Source organism: Eublepharis macularius, chromosome 2, assembly GCF_028583425.1.
Source record: "Eublepharis macularius isolate TG4126 chromosome 2, MPM_Emac_v1.0, whole genome shotgun sequence".
Lineage (NCBI taxonomy): Eukaryota > Metazoa > Chordata > Lepidosauria > Squamata > Eublepharidae > Eublepharis > Eublepharis macularius.
Window position 1 is genome coordinate 43,128,367 of NC_072791.1, and position 22,941 is coordinate 43,151,307.

At 44.0% G+C, this 22,941-nt stretch overlaps 1 protein-coding gene across 1 annotated transcript in view; it reads right to left on the bottom strand.

The window, feature by feature from the left end:
- Window positions 1-22,941, bottom strand: part of ADCK1 (aarF domain containing kinase 1) — a 155,050-nt gene that overhangs the window by 44,972 nt on the left and 87,137 nt on the right. Inside the window, exon 5 of the mRNA XM_054972008.1 lies at window positions 845-1,003. Within this exon, the coding sequence (XP_054827983.1) occupies window positions 845-1,003 (159 nt within the window). The remainder of the gene's footprint in view (window positions 1-844; window positions 1,004-22,941) is intronic.

The following is a 22,941-nucleotide window of genomic DNA, read 5'->3' on the forward strand; positions in this document are numbered from 1 at the left end:
ACTATATCCCTTACTTTATGTAATGATTTATCAATTCTCCTTCAATCTGTGTTTTGCTGACCAAGGATTGCATCCTACCATTCCGTTCAGGTAGCAGTGGTGCTGCAAAAAGTTGCCCTCTGCTGCTGCACTGTAGGAAGTCTCCTTGCACCAGATTCATGTGCCAGCATTAGCTGAGCAGAATGGCGAGCTACAGCCCAAACACCAGGATTTAAACTCAAGAAGAAAGCAAATTCAAGAGCATCACAAATAATTGGGGCTTACCTTGCTGCTCCCTATGCCTGAAGCTTCATCTGAGAATCCTCATGAGATACCCTCTCTCTCTCCCCATCTTTCCCCCCTTCAAATTCCTCCCTCAAACTCCAAATTCCCAGTTCTCAATCCCAACAAAAATGAAGCCTAAGTGCTCTGTAACTGCATTGGCTCATCTCATTCCCCCTGCCTTGTCTTCCTCTTAAATGTTGACATTAGATTGGAAGTTCCTCTGGTCAAAGACCTAGCTATCTTAGCTGAGGTGTTCTGTAAAGTGGGCTATGTAATGGTCTTATATAAATAATAATCAAGGAGACAAAATTCCATGCAAGAGAACAGGCTCATCTCAAAATCACATCAGTTCCATATTCTATTTTTTAGTGCACTTATTTCCTCTTTGCATAGCAATTTATGAATCCGGCACCTAACCTGCCAGGGATATAACAACCCGGAGACAGCCTTGTAGAAATAACAGAATCACAAGACAGGGAGAGATCTGAACATCCGCTCTGACCAAAGGAGAGAGGAGTCAATGTCAGAAAACTGAGCCAGTGCTCTGGTGGAAGCAACAAAGAGCAGCATAATACTTTACCTCCATTAGTAGAATGTCCTTGGCGCTCTGTGCCTGAACTTTTGGATGCTGGACTTTCACCGCAACCGTCCTCCCATCCCGTAGCACAGCCTTATGAACCTGAGCCAGAGATGCTGCCCCCAATGGTGTGTCTTCAAAACTTACAAACAACTCTTTAATCTGCAAGAGAGTGAGGAAAACAAGCTGGCAACAAACTTCCATGGATGTATCATTGAATCTGTTGGAGTTTTCATTCATCAGAAAAGATCTATCTATCTATCTATCTATCTATCTATCTATCTATCTATCTATCTATCTATCTATCTATCTATCTATCTATCTATCTATCTATCTATATATTTGCGCATTTACAGAGAAAACATCACAGGGAAGCCTGGCAACTTCATACATCACGTGTGTTAGCACACAAAATCATAGTTGTCTTTGAGGGGAAGGCGAGGTCATACCTCTTGTTTACACATGGCACTGAAGCTAATGCAGAAAAAAAGGTCATGGTTCTGTTACAAACCTGCAAAGTTGCTCATGGTTATTATAGCCATTTCTGTGCCAGGGGAGTTTGTAATACATAATCACTGGAAAGCATGAACCTCTGCAAATATTTATGGCAGCAAACACCAGGTTTGACACCAATACAAGGAGTTGCAGCCCGTCCCAGTTCCCTGGCACACATGATACACACATTTACTAAGAGTAATTCCTTGTATTCACACTGTATGCTTTTAGGAGGAGATATAGAACAAAATTGAGACGTGTAATAGGGCCCTGGATTTTTCCTACTCCATGTGAAGCAAGAGGAACCATGACACACAACATGGTGGTACCGCTACCCAGAAATGTGATGCACACATTGGCACCTGTCAAATGAAGCAAGATGATGTGTAACACACAAACAACCACTAACTGTACAGCAAGTGGTGCTTTTTCTCCTCTGTCTCAACATGAGATGACTTGACTCAACCACGTCCTCCAGTCTGCAAGATCAGAGCAAGTTTGCTAATGACAGAACGTTCTGAAGGTCTTTCATTCACAGGGTTGGTGTAAGTCAGAAGCAACTTGACAGCACATGACACACATACACCCTTAAGTCTCATCTGGAGCTACAACACAAGTCACTAACCAAGAGGAGGGGAAGGTCCATCCTGTAGCCCCTACATATGTTTCAACTGTATAGAAACAAACAACATGACCACCTAGAAGATACAGCTCCCGTCTGTATTCAAGGAACACTCAGACATCATCCTTCTATTTTCCTGGCAGCAAAAAGCCAGGGGTGTGGCAAGTTTCTCCTGAAACGGTGGGTGCATTTCCCCCCATGGAGCCATTTAATTCGAAGTGTGAAGCCAACCCTCCAAATCCAAACACTCACCCATCTTGATCCTTCACCAACCCCTTTGGGTAGGGTGTTTTTTTTCCCCTGGCAGGCTTCCTGCATCCAACAGCTGCAAGGATGAAGTTTTCCCCATCACTGCATTTCCATAATGGGGAAATCTGCATTGGCTGACTTTTTGCCTGCCATGCAGCTGTTAGGCACCAGAGCCCTGCCAGCAACATGGCAGTCCTACCCAGAAACCTTGCAGGTATTGGCCACACCTGTTCTCATGAAAAAAAAGTTTACCAGTGAAGCAAGGGGAAAGCTTGTTCTCCTATTCTTTTTACCTCAGAAGATTTAAGCCTCGTCTGTTCCTAACTAATAACTTCTGAGGATATAGCCAACAAGTTCAGCAGGTGTGTAGAAGACCAGCAGGTACAGAATGGTTAGAGTGCTGTTGCATATGAGGCCATCATGTTACAGGCACCACTGCTCCTCCCCACAAAAAGACCCTCTGACTTGACTGCCGGAGGACTGGATAAAATATCCAGTTTAATGCCAAAGCAGGGGCTTCTGAACTAGCAGGAATTTCCTCTAGGCACTCCCCCAGAGCAGTAGCCCACTTACTGGAAAGCTCTAAAGAGTGCACTGATGAAAGGCCTCTCGTCTACCGACCCCAGAAGCTCTTTCACACCCACAACCAGGAGTGACTGACCCTTGTTTGCTGGACAATAACTTGAGACTACAGGATAACCGCAGAAACTCTCCACACAATCCATCCTACCTGGCAATATCGTCAAGACGTTGCTCAAGGTATTGTCGAAGGCTTTCACGGCCGGAGAACGATGGTTGTTGGGGGTTTTCCGGGCTGTATTGCCGTGGTCTTGGCATTGTAGTTCCTGACGTTTCGCCAGCAGCTGTGGCTGGCATCTTCAGAGGTGTAGCACCAAAAGACAGAGATCTCTCAGTGTCACAGTGTGGAAAAGATGTAGGTCATTTGTATCTACTCAGGAGGGGTGGGGTTGAGCTGAGTCATTCTGTAAGAGTTTCCCAGGGTGTGGAATGCTAATGGCGGGAGGCTTCACTGTATCCTGAGAAGGTTCTTTTGCATATGGATTGGTGCTTGATGTGCTAATCTTCTCTGCAGGGCTATTGTCGGGTGTGGAGTGTTTTGTTGGCCTGGTGTTTTTCAGAACTGGAGCCCATGCTCTGTTCATTCTTAAGGTTTCTTCTTTCCTGTTGAAGTTTTGCTTATGCTTGTGAATTTCAATGGCTTCCCTGTGCAGTCTGACAAAGTAGTTGGAAGTGTTGTCCAGTATTTTGGTGTCCTGGAATAAGATACTGTGCCCTGTTTGAGTTAGGCTATGTTCAGCCACTGCTGATTTTTCAGGCTGTCCAAGTCTGCAGTGTCTTTCATGTTCTTTTATTCTTGTCTGGATGCTACGCTTTGTGGTCCCGATGTAAACTTGTCCACAGCTGCAGGGTATACGGTATACTCCTGCAGAGGTGAGGGGGTCTCTGCTGTCTTTTGCTGATCGTAGCATCTGTTGTATTTTTCGGGTGGGTCTGAATACTGCTTGAAGGTTATGCTTTTTCATAAGCTTTCCCATCTGATCAGTAATTCCTTTGATATATGGCAAAAACACTTTTCCTGTGGGAGACTGTTTTTCTTTGGTTGTTTGATTCATCCTGGGTTTGATTGCTCTTCGGATTTCATTTCTGGAGTAGCCATTTGCCTGAAGTGCGTGGTTTAGATGATTAATTTCCTCATTGAGAAAGCGCGGCTCACATATCCGTCTTGCACGATCCACTAATGTTTTCATTATGCCTCTTTTCTGTCGGGGGTGGTGATTGGAGTTTTTGTGTAAGTACCGATCAGTGTGAGTTGGTTTCCTGTAGACCTTGTGACCTAACTGAAAGTTTGCTTTGCGGATGACCAAGGTATCCAGGAATGAGAGTTTTCCCTCACTTTCTTTCTCCATTGTGAATTGTATGTTCAGGTGGATGTTGTTGAGATGATTCAAAAACTCCATCAATTCTTCCTCCCCATGGCTCCAAATGATGAATGTATCATCCACAAACCGGAACCAACCGGAACCCCACCCCTCCTGAGTAGATACAAATGACCTACATCTTTTCCACACTGTGACACTGAGAGATCTCTGTCTTTTGGTGCTACACCTCTGAAGATGCCAGCCACAGCTGCTGGCGAAACGTCAGGAACTACAATGCCAAGACCACGGCAATACAGCCCGGAAAACCCCCAACAACCAACGTTGCTCAAGCTTTGTTGGATCAGCCCGAGCCAGTTCGTCAATCACCCCACCTAAATTGTCCTGCTGTACCCTGTTTTTCTACCCAGCATGCCCATATTTGGACCGTTTCCCCCAGACATGCATCCTCCTAAAGCTATAAAAGGGTGTCCGGAGTACACACACACCAACTCTGTTGTTGGTTTTGCACCCAGACCTCCTTCCTCAACTTGGCAATTGGCCAGAAAACCTGGCACCAGCCTTGTGTATACAACAGACAGGAACAGTCCCAAATAATTACCCCAAAACACAAATGTGGTTCTGTGGCTATAGAAGCCATTCTTACATGACAGGCCAGACATTTGGATAAATTTGGGTAACAGTGTTGGGCTGGGACCTCAGAGTCCCAGATATGAATCCCCATTTGGCTTTGGATGCTTGGTGGGTGTCATTGGGCCAGTCTTATTCACTCAGCCTAACCTACTGCACAGGGTTGTTGTGAGGATAAAATGGAGGAGGGAAGAACAATGTTGTAAACCTCTTTAGGTGTCCACTGAAGAGGAAGCCAGAGTATAAATATCTAAAATAAAATAAAATATGTAAAGAGATCACCAAGCCAACCATATGGACATTATCACTTGGCGTACAATGCTTAGGAAGGTCTGAGGATCAGGTGCTTCCCATCTTCCTAAAGTACCTTGCAGTGTAATTTCTCATTGGCCTTTCATCATGTAGAGAGAATTCTAAAGGAGCATAAGAGCAGAGGAATGCCAGGGTAGATACAAATTAGGGCTGCCAGGTTTCTTTGCCATCCATTGCTCAGCTGTGTCAGGAGAAAAAAAAATTTAAGCCAGAATCACTTCACTGCTACGTCACTTCCAGGGAAAACTCAGAAGTTACATACAGTAGCTCTAGGAATGGCTGGAAACTCTATGGTTTTACCATACTATTTCTGATGATTCCTATAGCTACCCTACATCATTTCCAGGTTTTTCCCAGAACTGATGTAGCAGTTTTGAAGACATAGTGCCCCCTCATGTCCTCATCCCCAAGCCATCCCTATTATAAAAGAACTTCCTTTCAAGGTAACCTGCTTCTCTCTGCATCCTATTAGTTAAGAGGACCAACTGATCAGTTTCTTGCCATGGATGCCTAAAGCCAACTCTGCCCTTTCCTTTGGATTAGATTAATTTACTCCTTCCCCATCTACTCTTCTGTCTTCTTAATACAGCCTAGAAATGGATATCTGACCAAATCTTCATTGCAGTCTTTGGTTTGTGAGTAGTTAGATCCCGTTCAGAAACTATAAAGCATCTACAAGACTGCAAAGGGATGGGAACAAAACTGGATCAGGCCACCAAGCCGAAGGAGGGAAATGGGGCTCATGATATAACTGCCAATGAGAAAATGTAGGGACTCTGCTTTTGGTATATTATATGTTTGTGGAAGACCACTGAGGTCATCCTGCCTGACCTCCAAAATGAGCAGAGTTCCTTGGAGCTGCTCTGTGCTCGACAGGCAGCCAGCCAAGTTGGCTTAGCAAAAGACTGCCAGTCCCCTGCTTATACATGACGCATTTCTCACCAGAGTGAGCAGTCAAAGAGCACATAATATATGCAGAAATTAAAAGAAAACAAATTGAATGCTGGTGCATTTTTATATCCTACTTTTTACACTGTAATTAAAGATGGGAGCGGCAGCAAGCCAGCAATTAAATATGAATAAAACACTTTGAAACAGAACCTACATGCCTAGGCATTCAGCAGAAACCCTTTGTGGTGATGGAGAGGGGGAAAGCACTATTTCAGAAGCAGCCGGTGCCTAAGATGCAGCTGCTGACAGCAGTCCCCCCCCTCCACACACACACACACACACACACACACACACACACACACACACACACAGCGCTACCTCTTCCCTCTTCCCTCTGCTTCTTCTACAATAACTGTTACCAGCAACAAACTGGCACATTTGCAGCAATTAGATTCAAACCGAGTCTCAGCCGCCTCCAGTAATTCATGGGGAAGGCGCCTTTTATTTATTTATTTTATTCCTCTGGCGGCAAAATCAATTAAGTAGAACAACCACATTTGAAAACGACTAGTTATGTGTTTTTTAATTACAGCCGATCCATGATTCAAACCTTTTGACATTCCTGCCTTCAGAGAGAAATTGGGGGGGGAGACCCTTTTTCTCCTCTCAAGCAATTTTACTAGATGTTGGGTTTCTACCTTCAGGATTTCTTCAAAGCAATAACTGATTTTGTGGGAAGCCAGATGGCTCAGGGGAATCGGTAACAGAGGCATGGAGTTATTTTGGCTCTTTACAGCTTCAGATTGTCACTGAAATCAGTGCACATAGGTAGAGATTTCTATCACATGAGCATAACAGTGGGGGTTCCACATATTTCTTGATCATACCACACATGAGCTGGATTTCATTTCTGATGCAGAATCTTTACAACTTCAGCTTTGTTTCTTTTCTTTTTAAGGTTAAGTTTCTAACCCATATGGTTGTTGAACTGATTTTTTAAGACAGTGGCAGGTGACAACACCACAGAATGGCTCAGTGGCAGAACATCAGCTGGTATGCAGACGGTCCCAGCTTCAATCCTCAGCATATCCAGTTGAAAAAGATGCGAAAGACTTCTGTTAGGGACTCTAGAGAGCTGCTTCTGGCTGGGTAGTCAATACTGACTGAATGGACCAGTGGTATCATACAGTAGCTTCATGTAGAAATGTGGAATTCTGCCTTGCTGGTGCTTCTAGAACAGCAGTGGTGTTCAACACTCTGGACTGTAGATGAGTAGAACATCTGATGAGGATTTACTGGGCTTGCTTTCAAGTGGCTTCATTCCTAATTGGGAGCATATGCTCAAAGGGCTGTTATCAGCAAGGGGAGCTCAGTGCCTCCAGGTGTATCATGCTGGGTCCAGAGAGGGCCACACTGTCAGTCATGTTGCTCAATATGTACTAGGTGAAATTGTCCAGAGCTTCAGAACTAAGTGTCATAAATATACCACTGGCATTCCTTCACTATTTTCTTTCACTAAGCAGCCAGAAGCTTCCACCTGAGTGCTAGTGTTTCGAGGGGAGGTGAAACAGATGAGGTTGAACTGGCTGAATAGACTCCACAGCATGGAGGTCAAGCTGGTAGAAAGACTGGCTGTGCTAAAAGTGGCAATTTCAGTTGCAGGTGATGGATGTTATGGCCTATTTGAATAGGTAATACTGGCACAATGTTGTGCCTGAAATCACAGATGGCAGCTTACATACATACATACACCCTCAAGTCTGCAGGAATTTCCCAAGCACAAGCTGGCAACCCTAATTCAAATGGATCAGCTATCACAAACGCACACACACCTTCATTTTATAAAAGAAGAATCCGTATCTCTATAACCTCAGATTTGACTACTGTAACATGTGGTATATGGGGCTGCCAGTTAAGACAACTGAGATTAGAGTTGCCAGCTTCTGAGTGATGGCCAGAGATCTCCTGGAATTACAACTGATCTCCAAGCAACAGATATCAGTCCCCCTGGAGAAAATGGCTGCCTTAGAAAGTGGACTCTATGGCATTATATCCTGCTGAGGTCCCTCTCTAGGCTCCACCCCCAAATCTCCAGGTATTTCCCAAGTGTGAGTTGGTAACCCTCATTTATCACAAAAACCCTGCTGACTGACTCGTAAAAGATGTGAGGGTAATATACAATTGTTTTTGCAACAGCTGTATTAGTTTCCAAGCTTAATTCAATGCACCGGTGAAGATCTTTAAAGCTTTCGTGGTCTAGCTAACTATGGGACTACCTCTCAGCATACATTCCTGCTTCATTTAAGACATGCAGTGAGTGGCCTCTTTTTGGTTCCATCACTGTGTTGGTGTCTAAACACATCACCAGGAACAGAATTTTCTATGGCAATAACACAGTGTGCTTCACCCAAGCATAGCCTGGATGGGTTTAGAGGGCACTGTTTTGGAGTTGAGATTAAGTGATTTGTATATTTTATGCTGCTATTTTGGATTGTTTTTTATTTATTGAAATGTATTTTGATTATCACAGGACCAAATGTTTGCACAAGAATAATTTTTACACAAAAGTAGTACCTGCAGGGAGGGGAGTAAATGTTTCCTGAACACTCCTCCCCCTAGCCTTTACTCAAACCTGCTTAAGGATGTTAACTAACTAATTCACATTTGATTCAGTGCCATTTAAAAACCGCCTTCTTCCTAGGCATATAATTCCAGGCAATCAGGGATCACTTTGTGAATGTGATGACATCATACAGTGCCACACAGTCAATCAGATTTGTCTATGTGATGATGTAAGAAAACAATTCACAAGGAGGGCAATGCTTCCTGCCCCTCATTCTGAATAGAAAAAAATGGGAGGGGGTGGCTTCAAAGATAGCACAAACAAGGAAGTCCGAGAAGCCACAAACACAATGATACGACTTTATTGGTTCTATACCTTCAGAACCCACGTTAAAGGCACCATGTACAAACAAAAAGCCAGTGAGTCAATACAACTAAAGCTCCTGGCTGGAGTTGGAAATGGGCTGGCCGGCTGAGGCTTTAATCCCGTTTCGCACTATTTGCTTCCTCAAAAGCCACGTTATATCCGAAAACAACATAAGAGCGTCAAGTAAATTCATGTAAATTCTGGATGTATCCAACCAGAATGTGCTCAAATATAACATACAAAAATAAAAAGATGTATTTACATGAACAGAGTAAATATCTCTTATTTCTCTCCACAATATTACAATACATGCACACATTCCCTTGAGAAGCCCAATTTTTATGCTCTAGCCCCAACCAAAGGAGAGTTACCTCACCTTTCCCAGAATTTGGATCTGTAGGATCTCTCTGCTACTCTCTAATGTCTTCCAGGTAGTTTATTTCTGGGTGGAGCAATGCATAACCCCTTCAAAATTTAAACTCATCTTGTTAATAAGAGTGACCACTCCTATGAACGATTTAAAGGGGCCGCTAGAAATTCATGATCAAAACCAAATGATTAATGCTGGAACCCTGATCTCTTTCATTCAAAGAGTAAATATATTAGCCCAGGAATGGAGAGAAGTCTATGTCGTTATTGAGACCATGAGGTGTCAAACTGCAGAGGCGGAAAATCCATCGTGTTTCTGCACGCAACAAATCCCTGCGGGTGTCTTGCAATTGTTTGTGATCCACTACCTGAAGTACAGAGAAAACAAATTCCCGTTCGTGAGTGTGATGCTCTACAAAATGCTGACTTAAAGGAGCCTCAAAGACCTTATTACGAATTCTAGATAGATGCTCTTGTATACGTAGTCTCAATGGTCGGGTGGTACTCCCAATATATAATAAGCCGCATGTGCAGCGGACTATGTACACAACTGATGAAGTAGAGCAGGTAGAAAAGCACTTACTGTAAAGGTTCCTACCGGTCATGGGATTTGTAATACATGAAAGTTTGACTGAGAAGTCACAGATGTTACAGTGGCCACATTTAAAATGCCCGATGGGCAAATTGCTGGGTGGGATCCTACATTCAAAGTCAGAATGAATGACCATATCTCTAATGCTCTTAGTTTTTCTAAGACCTATCAACAGTACGGCAGTGCACCCCGGGACGAATTGTAACACATGCCAATTCCATTTGACAATTTTGATAATGTCCTGGGCCAATGGAGAAAATTCTACAGACCAGGTGATGCTCTCACTGTGTGGTTTTACAACTGAAGTCAGTAACTGGTTTCTAGGAACCAAGTGGGATCTAAGTTTAGCATTTCTAACCACCTCTATAGGATACCCCCTGTCTACAAATGCCCTCTCCAGTCTATTAGCTTCTCTGTTGTAGTCTTCAAAATGGGTAGAATTACGTTTAAGTCGTAAGAACTAACTAAAAGGGATGTTCCTTTTCAAACTCGGGCTGTGGTGAGAAGAGAAATGAAGGTAGGCGTGGTGATCTGTGGGCTTTCTATAGGGTTTAACCCTTAACTTGCCATGATCTGTCTTATACACATATACATCTAAAAAGTTGATCTGCTCGTGGCTATACTGCCATGAAAATCTTATATTAGTATCAATGGAATTCATCCACGTGCCCAAACTCTCAACAAGGTTCTCATTGCTCACAATAGCAGCCACGTCATCAATGTAGCGACCAAAGTATAAGATTTCTTTGTAAAATGGATTTTGAGCTGGATTAAAAAAAAACTTTTCCTCCAGCTTGGCCATATACAGGTTAGCGATACTGGGAGTCGCGGGGCAACCCATCGCGACTCCCTTGCATTGAAAGTAGAAACAATCCCTGAAACGAAAGTAATTCTTTTCAAGAATAATATCGACTAATTGGTGGACAAAAGGGGTGGTTATTCATTCTGAATAGGCAAACAATTTCACACCCATTCACATCCCCTCCTGAATTGACTGAAGCCTCCCAGGGCACTTTCTGCTGCCAACAGAAGCTTTGGCCCAGCACTGATTATTATTGTTTTTACCATGTGTTATTATGATTTTAATTATTAGTACATCAATGTTTGAAAATGATCAAGTAATTTTCTTGATGCAGAATGTGGATCTTATTCTTAATGCAAAATGTATAGAGTCATGCCTATAGGACACTTCTGTTTCTGTGGCAAATTTTGGTCCAGCCCACAAATTTAATTTGTTGGGGAAATTAGCATTTAAGGAGACAAGCAAGGGGAGGTAACTAGGAATCTCCAACTATGTATACTGGGATTGTTCCCTAAGAGAACTCTCAAATAAATCAAGATGTTCAGCAGGAAAGGGGTTTTTTAATAAATGAGAAATAAAAAGGGCAATAGCAGAAATACATACAGCACACATACAAGGCAAACTAAGAAAATCAGGGAGGAAAATGGGTGAAAGTAATTTGGGGCAGGGTAATAATTACCAGTCCTGAAAAAAAAGAGGTCCGTGGGAGCATCAGCAAAGTGATCAGTATTTCATGGGGAGAAAGAGAGAGGACTCAGATGTATCTGAGGATGCATGAATAGGTTCAGAACACACAAACACTGAGCACATGGCTGGGAAGCCAAGGTATAGGGCAAAATGTTCCCAGGGCAAAACTGACATCTTTGCCCCAAACAATGGCTTAATGGCTGTCTCCAGAGGCGGACAAAGGAGCTGGGAGAGATGGTTGTTGTGGGTTTTCCGGGCTGTATTGCCGTGGTCTTGGCATTGTAGTTCCTGACGTTTCGCCAGCAGCTGTGGCTGGCATCTTCAGAGGTGTAGCACCAAAAGACAGAGCTGGGAGAGGTTTGACATGACTATCTGGGATAGACTATAGGTAAAAATATTGCCTGATGACCTGTTAAGCACCGGGCAGGAAGGTTATCAGATGTGCTGAATAGCACTGATTAGGTAAGTGGGAGAGGAAAGGTAGAGGAAAGCGTTCATGATATTAGGTGGGGAGTTTCTATCAGGAAACCTCGCTATCTCTGCTGCTCTCCAGGGCGTGGTGGGTGGTCAGTCAGTCATCCCTCTATGATTCATGGCTTGATAACGTTCTAGTCTCCAGGTCATCTGGCATCCGCTCTGCCTGGGGCCAGGCATACAGTATCTTGGACTTATGGCAAAGCCGTTTATGATATTTCCTATCTATAAACTGCCCTTTTGCAGGGTGGGGAGGGAGTCTGATTGCTAACAGAATGATCCAGTGGTGATTGCTAAAAGATGCTCTGTCTCTAAGAAATTTCTGGGGAAAGAGAATTCTGTAGCAAGCACCCAAACTTGGCCACCACTCCCAACCACAACCATGTACCCTTACTTTCTGGACTGGCATACAAATGGAATAATTAAGAGAGCAGTTTTAAGAGACTGAGCGGAAGCAAAATAGTAAAGAGTCCAGTAGCACCTTTAAGACTAACCAACTTTATTGTAGCTCTTTTCATCAGATGCATCTGCCGAAGAGAGCTGTGGCTCTCAAAAGCTTATGCTATAATAAAGTTGGTTAGTCTTAAAGGTGCTACTGGACTTTTTACTATTTTGCTACTACAGACTAACACAGCTAATTCCTCTGGATCTAACCAGAAACAAGAAACTGATCTCTAAGAATGCAGCTATATAGGGCTTTATAGATCATAGCCAGCATGCTGAATTATGCCTGGAAGATAACAAAGGAGCCCATGCAGACAGACAACCAACACAAAAGAGGAAAGGGCTTTTGTACCTTTAAAGGCATTTTGGAAATGTGTGATGCAGAAAGGGAAAAATGGGGGGAATGCCTGCAATCTCCTCAACAGGGATGCTAAGAAGGGTGCAGAGCCCGGAGTGGGTGACTAAATTCCTTCCTGGGAGGGGAACCTGTACCAGGTAAGCCATGTGATTTGTTTCCACTGAATGTTTGGGTCCAGTCTAGGTGGTACGGAGGGGCCCAGAGAGAATCTTTGATGCATGGGTTGGGGGGAAGTTCACAGTAGCAGCTCTGCTACAAAAGGAATAGAAATTCTGTCTTCTTTTGTTTCAGTCACCCAAGGTGCAAATGCCAGCAAGCCTATGATGAGACGCACACTTTGGGGAGAAGGAACTATGTAGTGGTTCACATTGCGGCTGCCCAAAATGGGCAAACACACACAGGACACAAAGTATGCTTTCAAGTATTGGGGGGGGGGCAGGAAACAAGCTTTCAATCAGCAGCAGTAGCAAACGCCAGCTAGCTCACCAGAGACAAATACACACACACAAGATGCTGCTACGTTGTATTTGCAGGGAAGATTCTGGACAACTGCCAAATTACAGTTGAAATTATCCTTAGTTCCAGCCAGGAGAGTATGCACCCGACACACATGTGCACATTGCCGAGCCAGGAAAGGAAAAAGCTCAAGCAGCTCAAGAGGATTGATGCACTCTCCAGCAACCAGAGAATGGTGGGGAAGGGGAGATGTATCAGGCATGAGCAGGTGTGTGACTGAGATAACACAGCCGCATGATTAGCGCTGGGCTGCAGGACCCCAGCAAATCACTTGCACTCATTATAAAAATGTCTTCTCCCAGCAGTCGCCAGGGCATCAATTCCATAATGGGGACCAGTGCTTTTGTCTCTGCCAACAGGATCTCAACTGTTGCTGTACCCAAACAGTCCCAGTAAGAGAGAGAGAATTCACAATATCACTTGAGGTGCAGGGAGGGGGGTTCATTTGGCTTTTCTTCTCTCTTATACCCAGTGAAGTAATAGTTCTGTGCTGGCCTACAGAAACTGAATTATACTCCTGGCACTTCCACTTAAAATGCTTGATACTTAGGCTGCATCCACATGGAAAGGATTCTGTTTCCCTGTCACTGCTACTGCAAACGCAGAGGGATTTGCACTAACAGAACATCTGTGTGGAACTTTAGGGTGCACTTTTTTTCCATCAGCTGCTGTTTCCCCTGCATTTTTACCCATTGTGCAAGCAGAGGGCTTTTTTGTGCCTTTTAAAAATCAACCATTGCTAGATCAATATAGCATTGTAGCATTATCACAGTTTTTTGCCATGGTCTACTTGTTCTCTGAATTTCCAGCTTTCATTTTAAAATAAAAAGTCTGTCATTGTTAAGGAGACACCCATCCCTAACCTTAAACCACAGCAGCTCAGGAGATTTTTCATTATTCAGAAGTTGCTCTTATTTCTGCCATCCTCATTTCTGTTAACCAGTTTTGACCCTCCATGCCCATCCCCTGTGATCTCTCACCTTTAATCCCTTGACTGTGTTCCTTTCTTGGCTTCCCGGTCTTTATCGCCACTTTTACTTGAAACTACTTCCTGGCTCACTACTCCTGCATCATAAAGAGAATAGCAATGCACAGGGACAGAGTGGCAGGAAGTAGTCTAAGTAAAAGAAAAGACAGACAAGTTGTCTGTCTTACGTCAATCCAGAGCACTTGTACTGTTGGAGATCCAAGGCCTGTCTGGTGAGCTACTCACAGGCAGATGTTGACCTACCAGTCACTCACTGACGTATCGGCGACCCATTTAAGGTTGTAAGCGCCTTGGAGCAGGGACCTGTCCTCTTGTATTCGTTATAGCACCAGACACCTTAATGGTACTGTATACATAATCAATAAATGCTTAGGCTTAAAGAGCCAGAAAACCTCAAGCTAGAGTAACAAAGCTTAACTTTAGTCTCACATTTAGATAGTATCCAGGCCTTGCCACATCTTTGGCTCTAGGAGCCAGCCCCAAATGTAGGACTAGACTCATTTTTCAGCCTTCAGGGTTTTGCATTATAATAATCATATTTTTAAAGACTACTATCTCAAAACCTGCCCTCCCTGGATAGCCCAGATGAGCCTGATCTCATCAGATCTCAGAAGCTAAGCAGGGTCGGCCTTGGTTAGTAATTGGAAGGGAGACCTCCAACAAAGACCAGGGTTACAGAGGCAGGTCAATGGCAAACTACCTCTGTTAGTTTCCTGCCATGAAAACCCCATACGGGGTGCCATAAGTCAGCTGTGACTTGAGGGCACTCTCCTCCACCACCTCAAAACCTACTCCTAAAGTCTTCACTTTGTCATAATTTTATTCAAACTATGACAAAAGTGTTGCAGTATATAAATTATGGCAGTAATCCTGGTTGTCATTACAACAAAAACCTTATCTCTAACCCTAACCTAACCTTGCCTCAATTTTCTGTAACTTCATTATTGCTTTTAAGAGCAACATTTAATGAACAGTAAAGAAGACAGTCCCAAGACCAGACAATTAGCAGCAAGGCCTTTGCTAAGTTTTTCATTGATAAAATAGCACGAATACACTCTGACCTAGATGCTAGCTGCAATGCAAACGAGGCAGAAGAAATGCTTAACACATCATCTGGCCTCGATCTGGACTGCTTTGAACCAATTACAATGACAGACCTTAACAGGATCTTGGCTTCTATGAAATCTGCTACTTGTGCACTCGATCCTTGCCCATCTTGGCTGATAAAATCAAGTAAAGATCATATAAATGAACCGCTGAGATCTATTGTAAATCAATCGCCAACACAGGGCACTGGCCTCTCAAACAGGCAGTTATCCGTCCGTTAATTAAAAAACCATCCCTAGACAAAACTGATCGCCCAGTCTCTAATCTGTCCTTTCTGGACAAAGTGATTGAGAGAGCAGTAGCTGACCAACTCCAGATCTTCTTGGAAAACTTTAGAGCTCTAGACCCTTTCCAGTCTGGATTCAGACCAGGGCATGAGACAACACTAGTAGTGTTAGTGGATAATCATCTGAATACAGACAAAGGCCATGCCTCCTTATTGCTCCTCCTGGATCTGTCTGCAGCCTTTGACACAGTAGACCATGCCATCTAAAGGACTGTCAGTGAGGCCAGGACACCAGAAGCCCTCCCACTGCCTTCCTTCCAGCACCAAGACAACAGAGCACCACCTCCCCACAAAGAGAATACCATCTATTTCCTGTGGCTAATAGCCACTGATGGACCTCTGCTCCATATATTTGTCCAGTCCCCTCTTGAAGCTGGCAATGCTTGTAGCTGCCACCATCTCCTGTGGCAACGAATTCCATGTGTTTATCACCCTTTGTGTAAAGTAGTATTTTCTTCTATCTGTTCTAACCCGACTGCTCAATAATTTCATAGAGTGCCCACGAGTTCTTGTATTGTGAGAAAGGGAGAAAAACACATCTTTCTCTACCTTCTCTAACCCGTGCATTATCTTGTAAACCTCTATCATGTCTCCCCTCAGTCGTCTTTTCTCCAGGCTAAAGAGCCCCAAGCGCCTCAATCTTTCCTCATAGGGAAAGTGTTCCAACCCTTTAATCATTTTAGTTGCCCTTCTCTGTACTTTTTCCAGTGCTATGATATCTTTTTTAAGGTGTGGCGACCAGAACTGTACACAGTACTCCAAATGAGGCCTCACCATCGATTTATACAGAGGCATTATGATACCGGCTGATTTGTTTTCAATCCCTTTCCTAATAACCCCTAGCATAGCATTAGCTTTTTTTATGGCAGTCGCACACTGTGCTGACGTTTTTAGTGAGTTATCTATCATGACTCCAAGATCTCTCTCTTGGTCAGTCTCCGCCAGTTCAGACCCCATCAACTTGTATTTATATTTTGGATTTTTGGTTCCAATGTGCATTACTTTGCACTTGGCTACATTGAACTTCATTTGCCACATGGATGCCCACTCTTCTAGCCTCGACAGATCCCTTTGGAGTGCCTCACAATCCTCTCTGGCTTTCACCACCCTGAACAATTTCGTGTCATCTGCAAATTTAGCCACTTCACTGCTTAATCCCAATTCCAAATCATTAATAAACAAGTTAAAAAGCATTGGACCCAATACCGACCCCTGTGGCACCCCACTGCTCACCACCCTCCACTGTGAGAAGTGCCCGTTTATGCTCACTCTCTGTTTCCTATTAATTAGCCAGTTTTCGATCCACAAGAGGACTTGGCCCTTTATCCCATAGCTACTGAGCTTACTTAGGAGCCTTTGATGAGGAACTTTGTCAAAAGCTTTCTGGAAGTCAAGATAAACAATATCTATCGGGTCTCCCTTGTCCACTTGTTTGTTCACTCCCTCAAAGAACTCTAACAGATTGGTGAGACAAGATCTTCCCTTACAGAACCCATGCTGAGTTTTCCTCATCAGCTTTTGGTCATCAATGTGCCCACTAATTTTATTTTTGATAATAGTTTCCACCAACTTACCCGGTATTGACGTCAGGCTGACTGGCCTGTAATTTCCCGGATCTCCCCTGGAACCTTTTTTAAAGATGGGGACAACATTAGCTACCTTCCAGTCCTCAGGAACAGATGCAGAGTTTAATGACAGATTACATATTTTTGTGAGGAGATCTACAAGTTCACACTTGAGTTCTTTCAGAACTCTTGGATGTATGCCATCTGGGCCCGGTGATTTATCAGTTTTTAAATTATCTAGCAGTCGCATAACCTCCTCTCTCGTCACCTCAATGTGACTCAGGTCTTTCAAAACCCCTCCCAAAGTCAGTGCTTCCGGAGTGGGCATGCACTTCTTATCTTCCACAGTGAAGACAGAAGCAAAGAACGCATTCAGCTTCTCGGCCATTTCCCTATCACCCTTTAGTAATCCTTTTACGCCTTGGTCATCCAAGGGCCCCACTGCCTCCCTAGCTGGTTTCCTACTTCTAATATATTTAAAGAATTGTTTATTGTTTTTCTTTATGTTCTTTGCAATATGCTCCTCATATTCCCTTTTTGCCTGTCTGATCACAGACTTGCACTTTTTTTGCCACAGCTTATGCTCCTTTTTATCAACCTCACTCCGACTAGTTTTCCACTGCCTAAAAGAATCCTTTTTACCTTTTACAGCTTCTATTACATTGCTTGTTAACCATGCTGGCCTTTTCCTAAACCTATTTGTGCCTTTCCTAACCAGCGGTATATATTTAATTTGAGCTTCCAGGATTGTAGTTTTAAATAGTCTCCAAGATTCCCCAAGTGTTTTGACCTTTTTTACTTTCCCTTTCAGTTTCTTCTTCACGTACCCCCTCATCTCAGAAAAGTTACCCCTTTTGAAGTTAAACATGGCTGTGTTGGTCTTATTTGGCAATTTCCTATTTATACATATGTTGTACTCAATAACATTATGGTCACTATGGTTGTTGGGGGTTTTCCGGGCTGTCTTGCCGTGGTCTTGGCATTGTAGTTCCTGACGTTTCGCCAGCAGCTGTGGCTGGCATCTTCAGAGGTGTAGCACCAAAAGACAGAGATCTCTCAGTGTCACAGTGTGGAAAAGATGTAGGTCATTTGTATCTACTCAGGAGGGGTGGGGTTGAGCTGAGTCATTCTGTAAGAGTTTCCCAGGGTGTGGAATGCTAATGGCGGGAGGCTTCACTGTATCCTGAGAAGGTTCTTTTGCATATGGATTGGTGCTTGATGTGCTAATCTTCTCTGCAGGGCTATTGTCGGGTGTGGAGTGTTTTGTTGGCCTGGTGTTTTTCAGAACTGGAGCCCATTATGGTCACTGTTCCCAAGTGGTGCAATCACATTTACATCTCTCACCAGGTCTTCAGCATTACTGAGGACCAAATCCAGGATCACCTCTCCCCTAGTAGGTTCTGTAACCATCTGTTCCATAGCACAGTCATTGAGACAGTCTAGAAACTCACTTTCTCTCCCCCGATTCGAACACCCATTGGCCCAGTCAATGTGTGGGTAGTTAAAATCACCCATTACAACACAGTTTTTTTGTTTAGCAGCCATCTTTAATCCTGTCATCATTTTATAATCCTCCTCTATTTTCTGATCTGGAGGGCGATAACAAACTCCCACAGTTAAGTTTCCATTTGGGCCCGTAATTTCAACCCATAGCATTTCCAGAAGCGAATCTAATTCAGTTACCTTCTCAATCTTACTGGAATGTATACCTTCTCTGACATATAGAGCCACCCCACCACCAACCCTTCCCTCCCTATCCTTCCGATATAATTTATATCCAGGAATCACCGTGTCCCACTGATTTTCCTCATCCCACCAAGTTTCTGATATGCCCACAATGTCTATGGATTCGCCCAACACTAAACATTCCAGCTCCCCAATTTTACCTCGGACACTTCTAGCATTTGTATATAAACACCTGTAACTTCCCCGGCACACTTTGCCTCGAGACGTAGTTAGGTCATCTGCACTGTTTGTCTCCATCTCAGTTGACAACTCTAATCTATCTCCCTGTAGAAGTGTTATACCTAGCCCTTCATCTCTCTGAGATGAACCATCCTGAACCAGAGACACTTTATCTCTTGTCGGCTTTCCCCTAGCATTTAGTTTAAAAACTGCTCTGCCACCTTTTTGATTTTAAGTGCCAGCAGCCGGGTTCCTTCTCGGGACAAGTGGAGACCGTCTCTCTTGTACAGCTCCCGCTTGTCCCAAAAAGAATCCCAGTGCCTAACAAACTTGAACCCTTCCTCCCTACACCATCGTCTCATCCACGCATTGAGACTCCTGATCTGCGTTTGTCTCTCTGGCCCTGCGCGTGGAACAGGTAGCACTTCTGAGAAGGCTACCTTGGAGGTCCTGGCCTTGAGTCTCCTGCCTAACAGCCTAAATTTTTGTTCCAAGACCTCACGACTGCATTTCCCAACATCGTTGGTTCCAACATGGACCACGACCGCTGACTCTTCCCCAGCACTATCTACCAGCCTATCTATAACACGCGTGATGTCCGCTACCTTCGCACCAGGCAGGCAAGTCACCATACGGTCAGAACATGGTTGTGCCACCCAGCTATCTACTTGTCTAAGGATCGAATCACCAACTACCAAGAGCCTCCCTCCCGCCCCACCCAGGGATGGTTCCTTGATGCAAAAGGAAACCTGCTCACCAACTGAAGAAGAGGTCCCTTCTGAGGGCATGTTCCCCTTATCCTCAGTACGGTGCCCTGATTCCACAAGATCCTCATTCTCCTTGACAACAAGAACGCTGCCATTTTTAGAGTGGGACACATCTATCCTGTCCCTGAGAATCTTGTCCTCGTGCCTATCTAACTGTCTCCGCTTCTCCAGGTCAGCCACCTTGGCCTCAAGGGTATGTACTCGTTCCCTGAGAACCAGGAGCTCCTTGCAGCGAGCACACATCCAGGACTTCTGACCAGAAGGCAGATAGTCATACATGTGACACTCAGTGCAATACACTGGAAAGCCCCCAACCCCCTGCTGGCATTCTGACTTCATTATTCTGTTTTAGGAATAACACACTAAGAGGAAAGAAAACGGCTATGATCCCCCGGCTAAGAGCCACAGGCCAAGAGCCCTTTAGCTCTCGCCCTTCGGCTCGCGCCAAAGGCTCGCGCCCCTGCCCAGCAGTTGCCTTTTCAATGCAAAAGGTCACTTCCTGCTAAGCACAGGAGGTGAGCACAAAGGGGGTGTGTGGCTTGTACTCCAGCAACCCCCAGCAGCCTTACAAACACACTCACCCTCAAACACAATCAAGCCCAAACACACTCAGCCTCAAAACTACACTCAAATCAACACAAAACTACACACACAAAGCCCCAAAGCTAGAGAGGACCACCCTTAGCTTCTCAGCTTAACCCACCACAGCCAAGAAAGCCAAAAAGCCCTTACCTCCTCTAGCAGCTGCAGACCATGTGCTCCTGAGCCCAGGTGACTCTGCTCTGCCCTGCCCCTGCCCAGCAGTTGCCTTTTCAAACGTCATCAATATGCAGATGACACCCAACTCTATATCTCGCTATCCAGGTCCCCTCTGGATGCAGTAGAAATCTTAGATCACTGCCTGACAGCTGTGGTGAAATGGCTGAAAAATAACAAATTGAAATTGAACCCAGACAAGATGGAAGTGATGCTTGTTGGGAAGGGAGAGGACTTTTGATGAAGTTTGTCTGACCCTTGCAGACTCGATTAAGAGCCTAGGAGTTATACTGGATCCAGTGCTACTTCCAGAAAAACAAGTTAAGGCAGCCATAAAAAATGCTTTCTACAATCTCACTCTAGCCTGGAAGATGGCTTCTTAGCTCGACACGGCCGAGCTGGCCACCTGGATCCATGCTATTGTAACATCAAACTTGACTATTGTAATGCACTATACATTGGTCTCCCAACTAAGTTAACTAGGAGGCTCCAAATGGTGCAAAATGCTGCAGCTCGACTGTTTGCAGGAGTGAGCAGGAGCATAAACATCATTCCCATCCTACAGTCACTCCACTTGCTACCTATCAGTTCAAGGTATTGGTTATCACATACAAAGCTCTTCATGGCCTTGGCCCAGCATACATACGGGACTGCCTCCCTCCCTATGTTCCTCCATGGCAGCTTCACTCATCTGAACAGGGTCTCCTGCAGGTGCCAGCCTGCACATGGGTGAAATCAACAGCTAATCATACACGAGTTTTCTCTATGATGGCCCCTACCCTGTGGAACAGCATCCCTGAAGAGGTCAGGAGACCCCCCCCCCCAGTCTCCTGCCTTTCCACAAATGATGCAAAACCAAATTATTCAAAAAGGCTTTTTACTCAGATAGGAGGGCAGTATTGTAGGGAGGGGGTCTCAAATGCTTCATGAATGATTCAGGGACTATAAACTTCACTATTATGTTGCTTTATATATTATCTGTTGCTTTAAATATGTACTCCTATATACTGCCTGTGCTTCATGTTGTCTAATGTCAGTCCTAGAATTCCTTATATTCTGTTTTAGTATTTCTTCAACTCTGTATTGGATTCCTGCTAATGCTATGTCTTTGTAAACTTGTATTTATTTACCCTATGACATTGTTTATGGAAATGTCCTTGACACTATATGGAGAGGTCCTTGATACAGACTTACTAATCTTACACTATGTAATCCTCGAGTCTCAGTGAGAAAGACAGACTATAAATGACAAAAACAAACAAACAGGAAAGTGGTTAACAAATGAATGCATCTATCACCAATGAAGGATATAAAGTTAACATATAACAACGTACGTGTACACCAAAACATACTCTAATGTGAAATGATCACTGAACTTTATACTTCCAGTGAGAATTCCTAAAAGACACTACAATAATATCACTGTTGAAAATACTAGCCTCCACAATGAATATTCTAGGCACCATGGCAACCTGGAGCCTGTGGTTTCTTGAGCCCCGGGATAGTAAATGAATCCTCTTTTTCTCCTACCAATTTGTGCATTTGCTGCTCAAAAATCAAGTGTTGCATTGCTACTCTAGGAGTTATTAAGACAGCAGAAGTTGAAAGATTAGATTTATCACAACAGATAGTGGATTATGAAGAATAATTCATCAAATGTCAGAACAAACAGCGCACAATTTATAGAAGCCAGGCTGAGTCTGTGAAATCTGATTGGACTTCTCCTAGTCTAATGAATGCCACCTTTAATTGATGAGACCCTAACTTGGCTGTCAAAAGTGCATATTTATTAACTATTTTTAATAATAATATCTTAACATGAGTGCAATATAGTGGTTTTCATCCCAAATAGAGAGGAGAACTTCCTCTCTCCCGCCTGCCCCTTAATGCAGATGGATCATGTCTTTAATGACTTGGATCACCTATTGTTTGGCCTGGAGAACCTTTTGGTCCATTTAACGCACAGCATGGCTAATGGCTATGGCAGACAGCTGCAAGGGGGGAGGAAATTTTCTCGTACTAAACAAGAGCTTCAGAATCTCTCTTATTGGTTATGACACAGGCTGCCTTATTAACTCAGGGCCAATTCACACAGACATTTATGTGGCAAGGCAACCATGAAGTAACTTTTTCAGACTTTGGTGACAAATGCCTGTGGTACCTCATCAGATATGCAGTAAGGCTTCTCCAAACCACCAATATAATGCTATCCCATGCATCTGTGATGAGTGCAACCACACAGGTGGGCCAACTGCACAGGTCTTCTCCACCTGATCATCACCCTGCTGGAAGGCTAACTGGGCAAGCCCAGCCCACATGACTATGTGGTATTCACTCATGTATCGCAGCTATAGGTAGTGCCATTGGGAAGCAATACACAGAGAGAAATATATGTGTGTCTGAACGAATCAGTTCTGACATAAAGCAAAACCACAGTTCATTTTTGATCAAGAGTGAC